Source organism: Oryza sativa, chromosome 2 (assembly GCF_034140825.1).
Source record: "Oryza sativa Japonica Group chromosome 2, ASM3414082v1".
Taxonomy (NCBI): Eukaryota; Viridiplantae; Streptophyta; class Magnoliopsida; order Poales; family Poaceae; genus Oryza; species Oryza sativa.
The window spans coordinates 5,831,662-5,845,859 of NC_089036.1; the positions used below are offsets into that span (position 1 = coordinate 5,831,662).

The 14,198-nt window shown below is 40.9% G+C and overlaps 1 protein-coding gene across 4 annotated transcripts; it reads left to right on the forward strand.

Moving 5' to 3' along the window:
• Positions 1-5,308: 5,308 nt before the first annotated feature.
• LOC4328668 (peptidyl-prolyl cis-trans isomerase CYP95) lies at positions 5,309-13,509 on the forward strand. 4 transcript variants are annotated; one of them, NM_001409394.1, is made up of 14 exons: positions 5,309-5,499; positions 6,379-6,476; positions 6,768-6,822; positions 7,796-7,884; positions 8,202-8,226; positions 8,680-8,718; positions 9,351-9,468; positions 9,892-10,058; positions 10,190-10,553; positions 10,624-10,736; positions 11,220-11,412; positions 11,496-12,374; positions 12,451-12,534; positions 12,729-13,509. In NM_001409394.1, exons 2-14 carry the CDS (start codon positions 6,399-6,401, stop codon positions 13,069-13,071), a joined length of 2,547 nt encoding a protein of 848 aa, NP_001396323.1. In that variant the 5' UTR covers positions 5,309-5,499; positions 6,379-6,398; the 3' UTR covers positions 13,072-13,509. The 4 variants fall into 4 exon arrangements, with proteins under 4 accessions (NP_001396323.1, XP_015626221.1, XP_066163095.1 ...); XM_015770735.3 differs by having other exon boundaries at positions 5,317-5,499; positions 12,738-13,410; XM_066306998.1 differs by lacking the exons at positions 5,309-5,499; positions 6,379-6,476 and having other exon boundaries at positions 6,799-6,822; positions 7,782-7,884; positions 12,729-13,410.
• Positions 13,510-14,198: the final 689 nt, after the last annotated feature.

Genomic DNA, 14,198 nt, shown 5'->3' on the forward strand with positions numbered 1-14,198 from the left:
AACAATTTTCACCCTTTAGCTTAGCCCTATCTCTATGGACAACACTAGTAAAATACTCCCTCTATTTCCAATTAATCATCATATTTTTTTATTATTCCTAAATAATCATCATATTAGTATTCATTCACTAAGTATATTTATTATGCATAGAAGTATATAGACATTGGTGTAGGAATCGCAGCCATATACACATACCCCTTTGCAACCACTACAATGTTTTGGTTGGTTATTGGCTTAAAAAATAGTGAGGATGATACATATATCGAGAGTTTGTGACCGAAGTAAATATAGTATAGAAGAGTTATTGATTTTTCTTGATCATGTAATATGATGAACAATTGGGAACGGATGAAGTATCGTTCAAATTCAGGAATGATGTCCTAAAACCCAAAAGCATCTATACAAAACACGCTGGGCCATTGGACACATTTGAATCAAACTGGGCCATCCGGCCATTATTGGTCATTTAAAGAGGATGTGTTTAGCATGCATTTGCAGGATGACATGCACGTACAAAGAACATAGAGAGCTGACCCCCAAGTCTTTTTACTTTACCAATTGCACAGTAGACTAGCTGAATCCTATCTTCGCAAACAAAACCATTTTTAACTTTTGAAGCCACTTTGAAGACCCCAAGGATCAGATTGAAAAAAGAGAGAAAAACCCACACGAGATTGATATATGTGTTTTATTCTTCAAAGCTGGTCAGTACATAAACTACTACCCCCCTGACCATATATATAGTATGCAAATCCATTTTAGACAAAAGAACAATAAAATGTTTATTTTCCTACTAGTTTCAAACCCCGAATTCTTTGGATCGAGTAAGCTCCTTCCTCAGTTCTTCTTGCTTTATCAATTCCTCCAAGAGATCGACATGACTTGTCTGTTGACTGTTGCCAAGAGTCAGGTCGCCCGTGTAGGTCAAAAAGGCTAGGAAGCTATGCTACACCTTGATCTTAATCACGGAGGGCAAGATTAATTAATGGTTGGAAATTATGTGTGCCCGGTGTTTATTAGTGGGTAAACACTAGAAAAATTGGGGAAAGTGGTGCGCTTTTTGACAGCTTTTTTTTATTGATAATAGATTAAACCGGACTTACATCTAAAGAGGCTTCTGGGAGTAATTAACCTTGCGTCTCTAGTATTAATAAGCAGGTTTCAAAATTCCCAAAAGGTTTTATTGTACACTCGATATAATATTATTTCGACCGAAATTTTTTAAAAGTTTTTATTTTTTGAATTTGACAATATTTGTTTAAATTTGACCAAATTTTATTTTTAAAAATCAAATAACTCGGACCGAAATAACCGACACTTCCATATTGGTACCCGATACAAATGCCAAAAACGACATATTGAACCCTGGTATTAAGTGGCAGATAATTAATTAGAATATATATTTCATGGCAAATAGCATTATTTCCCCCACAAAATGTTTATAACTTGTTAACATACTGTAATATAATATCTTCCGTGAAAGAAAAGAAAGAAACCATAAATATGCTTGTAATTAATTAATTAAGCAGAAGCAAGCAGCAGCGGAGAAGAGATAAGTTCAAAACAGTACTACTAGTATTAGAAAGAGAAATTTACTTATTAGAAAGACCCTATCATTCCTCACAACCCATAAGTTCCAACAAACAGAACCAAGAAAAACAATTTTCACCATGTTACCCTCTGCCTCTATATATCAACAAACCCTAATAAAATAGTACTGTTCAAATTCAGCAGGAATAATGTCCCACCCGGATTCGGATCAGTGACTGCAACTTAAGCAGTAGTAGTGCATGTCATTGGATGCAAATCGGATGGTCAGATTACATGCTTTACTGCACACAGTACTGTAGTAAAAATACTGTAGCACGAAATACTGTAGCCATTACTACTGTAGCGTTCGATCTGAACCGTTGATCGTAAAAATGGATGGCCAAAATTATGTGTAGTTTTATCTTGCAGTTACAGGTGTAACTGCACCCTATCTCAATTCGTCCCACCCATAAGCATCTCCACCCCCAAAAAGCTCATCAGGATATATAGACTGAACCCTATACCGGTCCGTAAGCAACCCCAAAAAAATGCACCTTCAAATTAAGATATTGGTGCTCGCGAAATACTCCACCAAATTAATATGTGAAGATCCACTACGTACACCATGAAAGAACATAACTCTATGTGGACTTTTAGTAGAAAGGATAAAGGTCTATGCATGGAATTAATTAGTAGAGTAAAGATAATTAGTTTCCCCCACCGTACCCCCACCCCTAAAGCACAGCAAATTAAATAGAATCAATAGAATAAAAACTATACTGACTAAGAAATAACCACTACTCTTCTCATTTATCTGTTCATGGCAGCTCTAAAAGAGGTAATAGAAATATTATTTTCAATGGATCAAGAGCACAGCCACAGTTCAGACCAAAATATTACGGAGTACTCATGTTTAATGACCCACTTTCCATGCACTGTATATACCCCAACCAAAAACATTATTTAACTTGCTGTCCTTTTCAAAACTAAGCTGATCCCTGCTGGGATTAGATTGAAAATAGTGTAAAATTTCAGAATAGTGCTACTATTATATCAAAACTATCACTTTACTGTAACTTTAGCTGGGAGTTTCATAAGACTACAAAAGTGGATAATGATTTTATCATAAAACTGTAAACTTTATTGAACTATTAGGCTGGGTCCACCTATTTCGCACACATATAATAGCTTCATTGTTACATATATTGGGCTCACTCATCAAACACATACACATGTAGGGATAAAAGTTTAAATAGTAATAAAATTTATTGCTATTGTTGCAGCTTTATGAAATACTACTATCTAGCTAAAGTTATAGGCTCATAGCAAAGTGATCGATAGTGGTAGGATATTTGCAATCCAAGCAGATAGTACGTCCTGCAATCCAAGCATGCAGTACTAGAAGCTCAAAACAAACAGCTACTCCCTCCGTTTCACAATGTAAGTCATTCTAGTATTTTCCCCATTTATATTAATGTTAATGGATCGGGTGTGTTTGGTTGCAAGCCACACTTTGCCACAGTTTGCCACGCCTAAGGTTAGTCAAATTTGACAGGTGTTTGGTTGTAGCCACAGTTGTGGCAAGATTCCCCTCCAACAAATTAGGTCCCACATGTCAATGGCTCAAAAAAGTGTGGCAAGATTCTCTTAGGCTTAGTAAGTTGTGGCTAACAATTTGATCACCTCACCTTAGGCAAGGTGTGGCAACTTTTGTTGGCAAGTAATGGTAAAGTGTGGCTGGGAACCAAACAGCCCCTAGACATATATATCTATATAGATTCATTAACATCAATATGAATGGGGAAAATGCTGGAATGACTAACATTGTGAAACAGAGGAAGTAGTATAACTGAGAATTAATTGGAATACTTTAGTTTAGAAGTCACTGGCCAACCCAACGCCACCACCATCGATCACTCCCGCCAATCTAGCGGATCGTGCGGCGGCGACCGGCGACCGGCGAGCGAGTGTAGATGAACGTACCGGCCGGGATCGACATCGGCGGCCAAGTCCATCGGTGCTCTAATAATAATTAATTGTACTTCAGGAGCAGCGCGTTGGCGCGGCCGTTGTCGGGGCAGATGCGGACGGCCTCCCTGAGGTCGGCGATGGCCTGGCCGCGGTGGCCGGAGTTGAGGAGGGTGCAGCGGAGATAGCGCACGAGCTCGATCTCGGCGCGCGCCACGAGCGCGTCGGCGCGCTCCTCCAGCGGAAGGAGGTCGTGGTAGCCGTAGCCGTAGCCTGTGCTGAGGGCTGCGTCGAGGGCGCTCAGCGCGTCGCGGCGGCGCTCGCCCAGCAAGTGGAGCGCCCCAGGCCCTTGACGGCGAACGGCGACGGGTGGAGGCGGAGGAGGGAGCGGCCGATGGCGATGGCGTGGTCGGCGGCGCCGACGGCCGCGAGGGCGAGCTCGTCCCGGAGAGCGGCGGGCAAGTCGGCGTCACGCGCACCGGCGAGGTGCTTCCTGCCTTCCTCGACGAAGTAATCGTGGGCGTCCTGCAGGTCGCCGTCGCCGCCGCCGCCGGAGAGGATTTCGGCGAGGAGGCGGAAAGGAAGAGAGAAGATGAAGGCCATGAGCTCCACAATCTCCGCGAGGAAGTGGCACACCCAGGCTCCCTGACTCATCGCCATTGCTAAGGGTCGAGCCATCGGGGAGAAAGGCGCCTGGAGGGGACTTATTTATACTGTGAGCAGCGCGGTAGGTGGGGACGTGGGAGGGGGGCAGTGTATGGGAAACTATTCTAATCCGTCGAGGGAATGTTCCCTCGTTTGCTCAAAAACCATCTAAATGGTTATGAAATATTCTGAAAAAATTTGACAACATTCATACAACACATATATACAACTTCACAAAATCTTAATTCCAAACTCAACTCACACGTCGAGATATAAAAAAGACAAATTCAGCGTATGAATAGTAGCGTATTGTTTATATCTAAATTTGTCTTTTTTGTTTCTCGATGTGTAGATCGAATTTGAACATGAATTTTTGTGGACTAGTAGGTATCATTATACTCTACACTGTCATTTTTTTTCAGATTTTTTCACAACTATTTGCATCGAATTTGGAAGAAAAAGGTATACGAGGGGATGGATTAGAATCCACTCCCGGCAGTGTATCTAGACTCTGGTAGTGTACTGGTTCGATTGCTTGGTGGTTGGGACAAGAGGAAAGGTATCTACTGGTGGTGGTTGGTGGGTCGGATTCCCGCATTGATGGGCTGGAGAGTTACCTATTGAGCTTGAGTTGGGTTGGAGACGCCTGGGCATTTTTTTTTTCATTTCTCTTCTCTGCTACTCCTCCTTTCGTTCCAAAATAAACGAATCTATAATATAAGATGTGATACATTAGTTTATTTTGAAACGGAGGGAGTCCCTTAAAAGCGTAGTCATTCTTCCGTCATCTTATCACCATGCGTAAGAGGTCGTGCCTAGGTGTTAATAGTGAAAGTTGGTAAACTCCGAAGTCATCATCGGTCTAGAGTATCGGCCTTCAGAATCATGGAATTCAGCCAGATTGGATTTTTTTTCAAAGCGTACATGTTTAAAAGCTGAGCCCAGCCCAGCCATCCTGCTCCCGGTGGCCCGGCAGATGTCCATCTGCCCACTCGACGGCCCATTAAGCCACACCGTCAAACCACCCTCACTGCGCCCTGGGCCCATCCATCCGCCTCAGCCCCCCACGTGGCACGCGCAGTGCACGTAGCGATTTCACCTCCTCCCAGGGGCAAAACCGTACTTACCCAAGCGAGGTAGGTTAACGAGAGACCAGCTTCCTCCTCCTCTCCTATCCCCACCCCTCCTTACTCCTCCGCTCGTGCGGCCGCGTGGTGGTGGAGCCTCGCGGAGCTCTGCCGCCTCACTCCGCCGCCGCCTGCGTTCGCCGCCGCCGCGCGATCGACGCCTCCCTCCCTCCCTCCGCGCTGGGGGTGGATCCCGCCGCCCCACTCCCCGAATCTCCCCTCCTCTCCGGTTCGTACCATCATCCCCTCCCATCGTCGTGGGCCGGATCGCGCCGCCGCGGGTTTCGGGGCCTCCTCGATCTGCTGCGCTGGATGGCTTGGGTGATTCGGCTTGGTTTTGAGGGTTGGGATGGGGTCGGCGGTCTACGGGTTGGGGTTTTGCGGGTGGCGGTAGGGTTTTGAAGGGGAGGGGGGGTTTAGGTTGGTGCCGTTGCGTGGATCCTGATCTGGGGTCGCGGAGGTGTGTTGGGAGTCGTGGTACCGAGCTCAGTTGGTAGGTTGAATGGAGCTCAGATCCCCACTGGCGTCACGCTTGGATGCCCGTTGCGTGATTTTCTTCAGAACGCCGCGGTCACTAAGCATGGCGGTTTTGTTGCTGGCTGATTATTTATTTATTATATGGTGGATGATATTCGTGGAAGATAGGAATACTTGGTTATTCGTTATAAAACAGTACCCATGCAGGGGTCGTTTTGTATAGATGAATTTTGGTGGCCTTGTTACTTGGCATATTGAATTTTGATTGCCCTTTTTGGTGCATGCTTTTAAGTAAGAAGCTGTTTTACTAGTTTGAACAATAAGATGCACATTTATTAGGGCCAGTGTAGCTCACGGAGAAAAGACACTGTGGAGGAAGGAGGTTGAATATGTGGGATTTTATTCAATAAATGCATGGATATTTAAAGTTATTTTATCTGAAGAGGGATATAATCCAATTAAAAGAAGTGATAGCTTCTGTAATTTGCATGATCTGCATATATATGGGGATCAATATGAAAAAAATATTGAAATTGTGATGAATTCAGTACTGTTCTTATATCTCAGTTTGTTTTGTACCATATCTATTTCCCTTCATTTTATTTACTTTGAAGCATTTGCTTTGCTCCAGGATAGTGCTCATCTGAGAAGATGGCAAAGAAGAAGAACCCAATTGTCTTTATGGATGTTTCGATAGGTGATGAACCTGATGAAAGAATGGTTTTTGAGGTACTGTGTGGCTCTGCTTCATTATTACCTCGTTGTCAAGGCTGAATTATATGGTCAGCGTTCGTAGTACATTTTCCCCATGATTTGCTTAGGGAATTTGACCAAGTTAGGCTAGTTTTTGGTTAGTAACCACAACTTAGGTGTTAGGTACATAGATAAAATTGTTCCTTTACTGAGATGATTTGCCATGCTAGAAAGATTCTGGCAAATGGCAATTCAGCATTCTTAGGATGTAAAACAAAGAGGCCTGTAATTTGTTTATTGGTGATAAATTTCCCTTCTTCCATGCAGCTGTTTGCAGATGTTGCTCCCCGGACAGCTGAGAACTTCAGAGCATTGTGCACAGGTAATCCTTCATTTAGCTTGTTCTCAGGAAAATATATGATGTTATCTGAAGAAACATATGTTATATAATTTTCTTACATGTGATTAAACTTTGTCTCAAAATCCTGAGCTGGAAATTGCATAGTCTGACAATGTAAAGAATCCTACGATTAAATGGCATTCTATAGATCAATTCAAGCATGTTAATATGTTACAGTTTTGCTATACATTTATCGACAAATTTTCTCCTAAAAATTTGACATGTAAATATAGCACAATCGTAGTGTAATTACATCGTAACTTACATGTAACTACAATGCAACTTGTATGTAATTTTCAAAAATCTTGCATAACATGCTATTTTCACGAAGCAGAGGTCATGGGACCAAATCCCCTTATTTGTGTGTGTGTTGTGATTCTTTTTCTTCTCCACTTGCATGAATCTTGAAGCGGATCTAACGGTTTCAAAATTACATGTAAGTTACATTGTAGTTACATGTAAATTACAATGTAATTACACTACTATTGTACTATATTTATATTTGACTAATTTTTAAAAGAAAATTTGTCGACAAATGTATATATAGTCCCATATGTTATACACCTGTCTGGACTGTTTTTTTTTTTTGAAATTTATTTTTTGTCGCCACATCGTGATAATATGACTGGTGTGAGCTGGAGATATTCAGAAATCACATCCTATACAGCAGGCGATGCGAATATAAACTGCTGTAAGCTTGTGACTGCTATTCTGGTCTAGGAGTTATGTTCTGTACCATGAGCATTAATGTTTTGTTTAGATATCTACTCATTATCTGCTATGTTGAAGTCACGTAATAATGTCGGTGGTGTTGGCATTTATTTACATTTTGGTCTAGTACTCTAGTGCCCACATATTCAAGAAGCACTTTAGGGACTAGCCTTTTATTTAAGAAGTCCCACCCTCCCTTATTTGTGACACTGTTGCTCTTGCTAATTAAGGTTGTCATCTCCAGGTGAGATGGGAATTGGACAAACATCTAAGAAGCCATTATACTATAAGGGATCACTCTTCCACCGTGTAATCAAGGGGTTCATGGCACAAGTCAGTTTTTCTTCTCCCTTCTTTCTTTGTTGTTTTATATACCGTGCTTGATAATTATAGTAGATCATACAATGATTGTATTATGGCTAGCATTTGTTTGTGCTATTTCATTCGTTTTTTTAGCCAGTTTCCTTTCTCCTGTATAATGTAGGATGCAAGACAGATGATCTCGACTGCATTTCTTATCATATAGTTTTTTAAGGTTGTATGTTGTGTTACTCTTAAATGGTTTACATTCTAATAACTACAATACCAGAAAGACTTATTTGCTTTGTTATGCATGATTTACTAACTGCTTTACTTACTTTTTTTTTCAGGGTGGTGACTTCTCAAATGGCGATGGTGAGTTACACAACATTCTTTCTTCTATACAATTTTTCATGTCTCTTTCTTTCCTATGAGAGTGGAATTAACCGTCTGTTCTTGGTTTTCTCTTGTCTTTTTCCTGAAATAACATAACGAATTTATGTTTCAATTCATATAGAGAGTTCGCATGGGCACAATTGATGGTTGGGATGGGATATTAATTCTGGTTAACCTGGTCAGTTGTTTCTGTGTGTAACGACCTTAATTCATTGGGATGCATTTGGCATAACTAGAGTTGTGGATAAGGACTAGATCTTTAGATGGGAGGAAGAACGAAAGACTGGAAAACAAACTTTATTAAGTCTCCCATGATTGTGTATTTTCATGATATCTCTCATGATAAGATTTTCTCCATGCAGTTGTATTTATTCTTACTTTTCATCCTTTTTTTTTTCTAAATAGTTGTGAAATGACTTAATATACCTGCAGGATCTGGTGGAGAAAGTATATATGGTGGAACATTCGAAGGTATTAGCCTTTGAACTCAGTATGACATCAATTCATTCCAAGTTTAATAGCAGACAATCTCTAGATACTCTATATATCCATTCAGAATGTTCCTTGCACAATCCAAAGCTCAGTTTGTGTTTTCTGTTCTGTGTTGTGCTTATTTTTTCAGTTGCTGCTGAAATATAATTTTTTCGTCAAAGCCTCAAGTTTTGGTTACTGTGTTATGTTGTGCTTATATTTTTTAAGTTGATGCACAAACATAAACTTATCATCAAGGCTCAATTTGTCGTTGCTATTCTGTGTTGAGTTGTGTTTATTTTTTAAGTTGCTGCAGAACCATAAACTTGTGCCCACTGTGATTTATTTTTTTGAATGCAATAATATGCCTTTGCTAACTTCCATTAAAAGAAAAATAAGTTAACCAAACACCCAAACGGCTAGAAGCAGTCGCACCAATTGAGATTATGGTGATCTACCTCAATGCTAAACAGGGTCTAATACTAATCATTGGAGTTGCCATTTTTTTCCTTGATATAGTACATGCCATGGTAGTGTTGATTTCCCTGTTGGCACTAAAATTACTGTAGTTCTCATCCACTTATGCTAATTATCATTGTGGTTGTATTGAAAATTTGCGATTTGCATTTCAGATGAAAACTTTGTCCTACGCCATGATGAACGTGGTCTCCTGTCAATGGCAAATGCTGGACCTAACACCAATGGGTCACAGTTCTTCATAACCTTCAAACATAATTCTCGTCTTGACAGGTTTGTTCATATGAGTACTATTTGAACACAAGTCTTTAGGCTTTACAAAAAGAAACTAGCAACTTAGGATTAAATGAATTATACTCTGTGAATGAAGTATTTGTGTCTGAAAACTTGGAAACTTTTTGTAGCTAATCAGTCTTGTGCAACATTTATGACAACATAGTATTTTTATCTTGAGATGTCACATACATTTTTACACTAAGCAGTGTGGCTGGAATTATTGTAGATTAGTCTATTTGAATTTTGGATGTTCAATTTTATTTTAATGTTAAAGACTAGGCCACTGGATTAACATGACTGAGTTGAGGTGTAATGTTTGATATTGTATTGTAACATAGCAAGTTAACAATGGCAAAATGGCCACTGATTTCTAACTTAGTACTAATCGAGTGAGTTTTGGTAATATCTTACTATCTGCAGAAAGAGCACTGTTTTTGGTAAGCTTATTCTTGGAAATGATGTGCTGAAGAGAATCGAATATGTTGATGTGCATGGTGCTGGTTCCACACCTGTTGTTCCAGTAAGAATAGTGGACTGTGGAGAGCTCGTTGATGGTAAATGTCTTGGATCCATCACGGTTGAAAACGGTAATGCTTGTTCTTTTGGTATCAAATTTTCAATTTTCAAATACACCTAACCTCTATCTAAGCATTTGAGAATTGTTACTCTTGTAAAGACAGGAGTGTACTTATATTATTTTATGATATTCATACTGCAGATAAAAAGAGATCTGTGAAATCAAAGTTATCCAAGGATGAATCTTCTGATGAGGAAAATAATGAAGGAAAACGCAAGAGACACCACAAGAAATCTTCGAGGAGGAGAAGGAAGAAGAAGAGATATTCTTCTTCAGAATCGGAGAGCTCATCTGAGTCGGAGTCTGAGTTGTCTGACTCTGATAGTGAGTCTGATACTTGCTCCAGTGACTCATCTGATCTCAGCAGCTCAAGTGATGATAGACGAAGGCGCAGAAAGAGACACTCCAAGAAGGATAAACACAAGCGTGGAAAAAGAAAGCGTGATCGTAGGCGTGAGAGAAAGCGCAGAAAGCGTGACAGGAAGTCAAAGCAAAAGTCAAAAAGGTCTGTTTGCATAAACAAATTGAATATTTTGTCATTCCCTGACACTTGACGTGTTTTTTTAAATAAGCAGAATGTTAGAGAGTGATAGTGAAACCGGAAATGTGAGTGACAGCAGCTTGGAGGATGATAAAAGTAAGCGGCACCATCGTGGACGGAAGTCTAAGGCCTCATCCCAAGTTTCAGGTAATTTTCTTTGGTGACTGCCGCATCTGTTAAAAGCTATAGCTGCTCATATTTATGTTTCTTAATTATTTAATTGGAAGTAAATTGAATTGGAGTCCTTATTCCCAAACCTGTACTTTCCTAGGCCAATGAACCTTTTAATATTATTGAGATTCCCATAAACTTGCACTACTACATTATGCCATATTTTATTATAACAAAAAAATATGCCCTTTGCGCCTATTAAGCTCCACAATCATCAGTTATGGATTATGGAAGCCAATGTTGAACCTTCTGTGAATCGTTCACAGAGGACCATGCATGCCAACATAAGTACTTCTCTGTTATATTTAGATAAACATATGAATCTTGTCGTGACCAGAATATTTCAAATGAGAGTAGTGGAAGATCCACATGTCAGTAACTATGTGGGATTAGTATTTGTTTGTTGGTTGGCACTTACGGAGTTCTACAACTAACCAGCCTATACAATTTTATTGCCAGGTGAAAATCACACAGCATTAGCTGCTTTGAAGGATGCCGCTTCAACTCAACAAAAGAGTGCAACGCCAAGGAGTCTAGCTCAAGAAGACAAATCTCCAAAGGAGAATGGAGATACCCGTACAAATGGTGTTACTGAATCAAAAACTGAAAGGAATGCCGATATTGCTCTAACCAGCAATCGAAGCAAATCTAGGTTTCCTATATTTCTTCACACATCAATCATTCTTTGTGCTTACTGCGTCCACGAGCAGTGTTTCATCTGACATTGATAAGCAGGAGCCAGAGCATGAGTGCTAACCACTCAATGAGCAAGAGTATGAGTATCAGTCCAAGGAGAAGCCCAGTCAAAAGGTCAGCCATCAGCCCGAAGATATCATTGATAAGCAGGAGTCCTGATGTCCAAGGCCATGGTAGAAGTCCTGTCCGTGCTCCTGAAAGAAGTGAAAGCAGGAGCCCACCTCGAGAGAAGAGCATCAGCATGAGCCCTCAGAGAAGAAGTGCGAGAAGAAGTAAAAGCAGGAGCCCACTCCGAGAGAAGAGCGTCAGTATGAGCCCTCGTAGAAGCATGAGCAAGAGTCTCCCTAGAAGTGTAAGCAGAAGCCCTGTTGCTCGCAGGAGCAGGAGTCCTGTTAAAGCTCGAACTAGAAGCATCAGCAGGAGCTCAGCTAGGTCTTTGCAGCGCAGGAGTCGAAGTAGGAGTCTGGAAAGATCTCCTGTACGTAAAAGTGTCAGCCGAAGCCCTCCAACTATGGACAAGGGAAGAAGCATTAGCCGAACCTCTGGAAGATTACCATTGCGAAGGAGTATTAGCCGGAGCCCAGATAGGCCTTATAGGAGGATTCCAAGCAGAAGTCCTCGAAAGAACACTCGAAGAAGCATCAGCAGAAGCCCAGTTAGACTATCTAAAAGGAGTATCAGCCCTGTAAGAGGTGGTCGGTCTCGCAGGAGTGTCAGCAGAAGTGCCAGCCCACCTCGCAGGGCAATATCACCTGCACAAAATCATGGTAGGAGCCCATCCAGGAGTCCCTCTCCTGATGGGTCAAAGCGGGTAAGAAGGGGGCGGGGTTTTACTCATCGTTACTCATTTGCAAGACAATACCGCTCACCTTCTCCTGATCATTCATTCCGTTATGGTGGAAGAGGTGATCGTGACAGGTAACTGACTAAACTTTTGGATTCTAATTTTTTTTTTTCATTTCTAGAAGTTCAAACTTAAATGTATTTTTTGTAGACACATGAGTTATCGAGGCTCCCGTCAGCGATCGCCTCCTAGACGGTATAGAAGCAGCCCACTTAGAGGACGAGCATCACCAAGGTACATTAACGGCAGTATCATCTGATTGCAACAATTTTGTGCTTTCTCCTCATCACCTAGCCATGTCTTTTTTTACATGTTATTGTTGTTAATGTAATGTTCATCCTTGAGCCAATGCTGTAGCCTGTAGGTATGCACTGCCCTAGTCTAGTTTATGGTTCAATTCCATGATTCTGTTTTGTTTGTCCCTTGAGGCCTAACAGGTACAGGAGGAGGAGCCGAAGCATCTCACGAAGTCCTGTTTATCGAGACAGAGGAAGGGGAGGTGGACGCAGCAGGAGTCCTGTGCGCAGCCGCTCTCCTGCTGGTGGGAAACTAAGGTCGCATGGTGATCGCTCGCGTTCAATGTCAAGGAGCAGGAGCCTGTCTGGGTCAAGATCAAGGTCTCCACCACCAATACACAATCGCTCCCCACTTGCTTCCCTGTCCCCAAAGCGAGAGAGTAATGCAAAGTCCCGGTCACCCTCTGCCAGTTCTGAAGGGAAGAAAGGTTTGGTTTCGTATGGAGATGGTTCCCCTGATTCTGCTGGGAAGTAGGAATCCATGAATGCATGTACAAGCTTTGGCCGTTGCTCAACCCATCTGCATTGCAGTATTGGGAAGCTTTGGCCGTTGCTCAACCCATCTGCATTGCAGTATTGGGTTTGAAATGCTACGGTTAGAGAAGCTATTTTGAGGTGCTGCAGAAGCTGTTTTTGTCATCTTAGAGATGTTATATATTTATGGATGGTTGTGAGTTGGTTGAATCTTGTCTAGACGATCATAAGCCGAGGTTAGCTAATGGTTTCTTAAACTTGCAACACAGTTTTTCTGGCTGTAATTCTTGTGCGCCGTGGCAGTTAATGAGTTAAAACCTATCGAGGTACTTTTGTTGGACTTGGTGGAGATCTGAGTTCCCCGTGACCTTTTCCAATCTGGTGAAACCATTGCTGTGTTCACGAACAATGATCGTTAGCGGTCAACACTGGTTCCATAGCTCATTGCTGTGCTATTAGTTTCTCTGCTGCTACCTGAGTATCAGGGGTAGAAGTTTGCCGCTTTGTTGTTCGCCAGTCGTCACTCGTTAAGTTTTATTGGCTTTTAAATACTCCTACGCACACAATGCAACATCTGATGTTAAATTTAATACTAGTGTCTTATTGAAGGGCATTTGTGTCCCCTTAATGAAGGGCTGATGACGATGCTTGACTTGGTATTATTCTTTTTTGTGGTGACGGCATGACGCTCTCGGATGTTGTCATCAAGTTATTAGCTTTGTACTTGTTTCGTTCTAAAATAGCTTTGTACTTTCGTTGAAAAATACTACACCTTCGTTTCATAATATATGACACTATTGATTTTTCGTTTTTAATATATAACACTACTGATTATTAATGTTTGATCATTTGTTTTTTCTTTTATGTTTCATTATTTGTCTTATTAAAAAAATAAGTAAATTTCTTTTCTTTTATTATGGCATGATTTATCACTAAAGAAACTTTAAGCAATATTTACATTTTTTTATAAAACAAATTATCAAATGTTATAAGAAAAATCAATGACATCATATATTAAAAAGAAAAGGAACGAGTAGTAGTCTAGAGTCAACTAGGTTAGATATATTATACTACTCTGTCTACAAAATGATAATCCTAGGCACAAACTTGAATATGCATATATTCAGT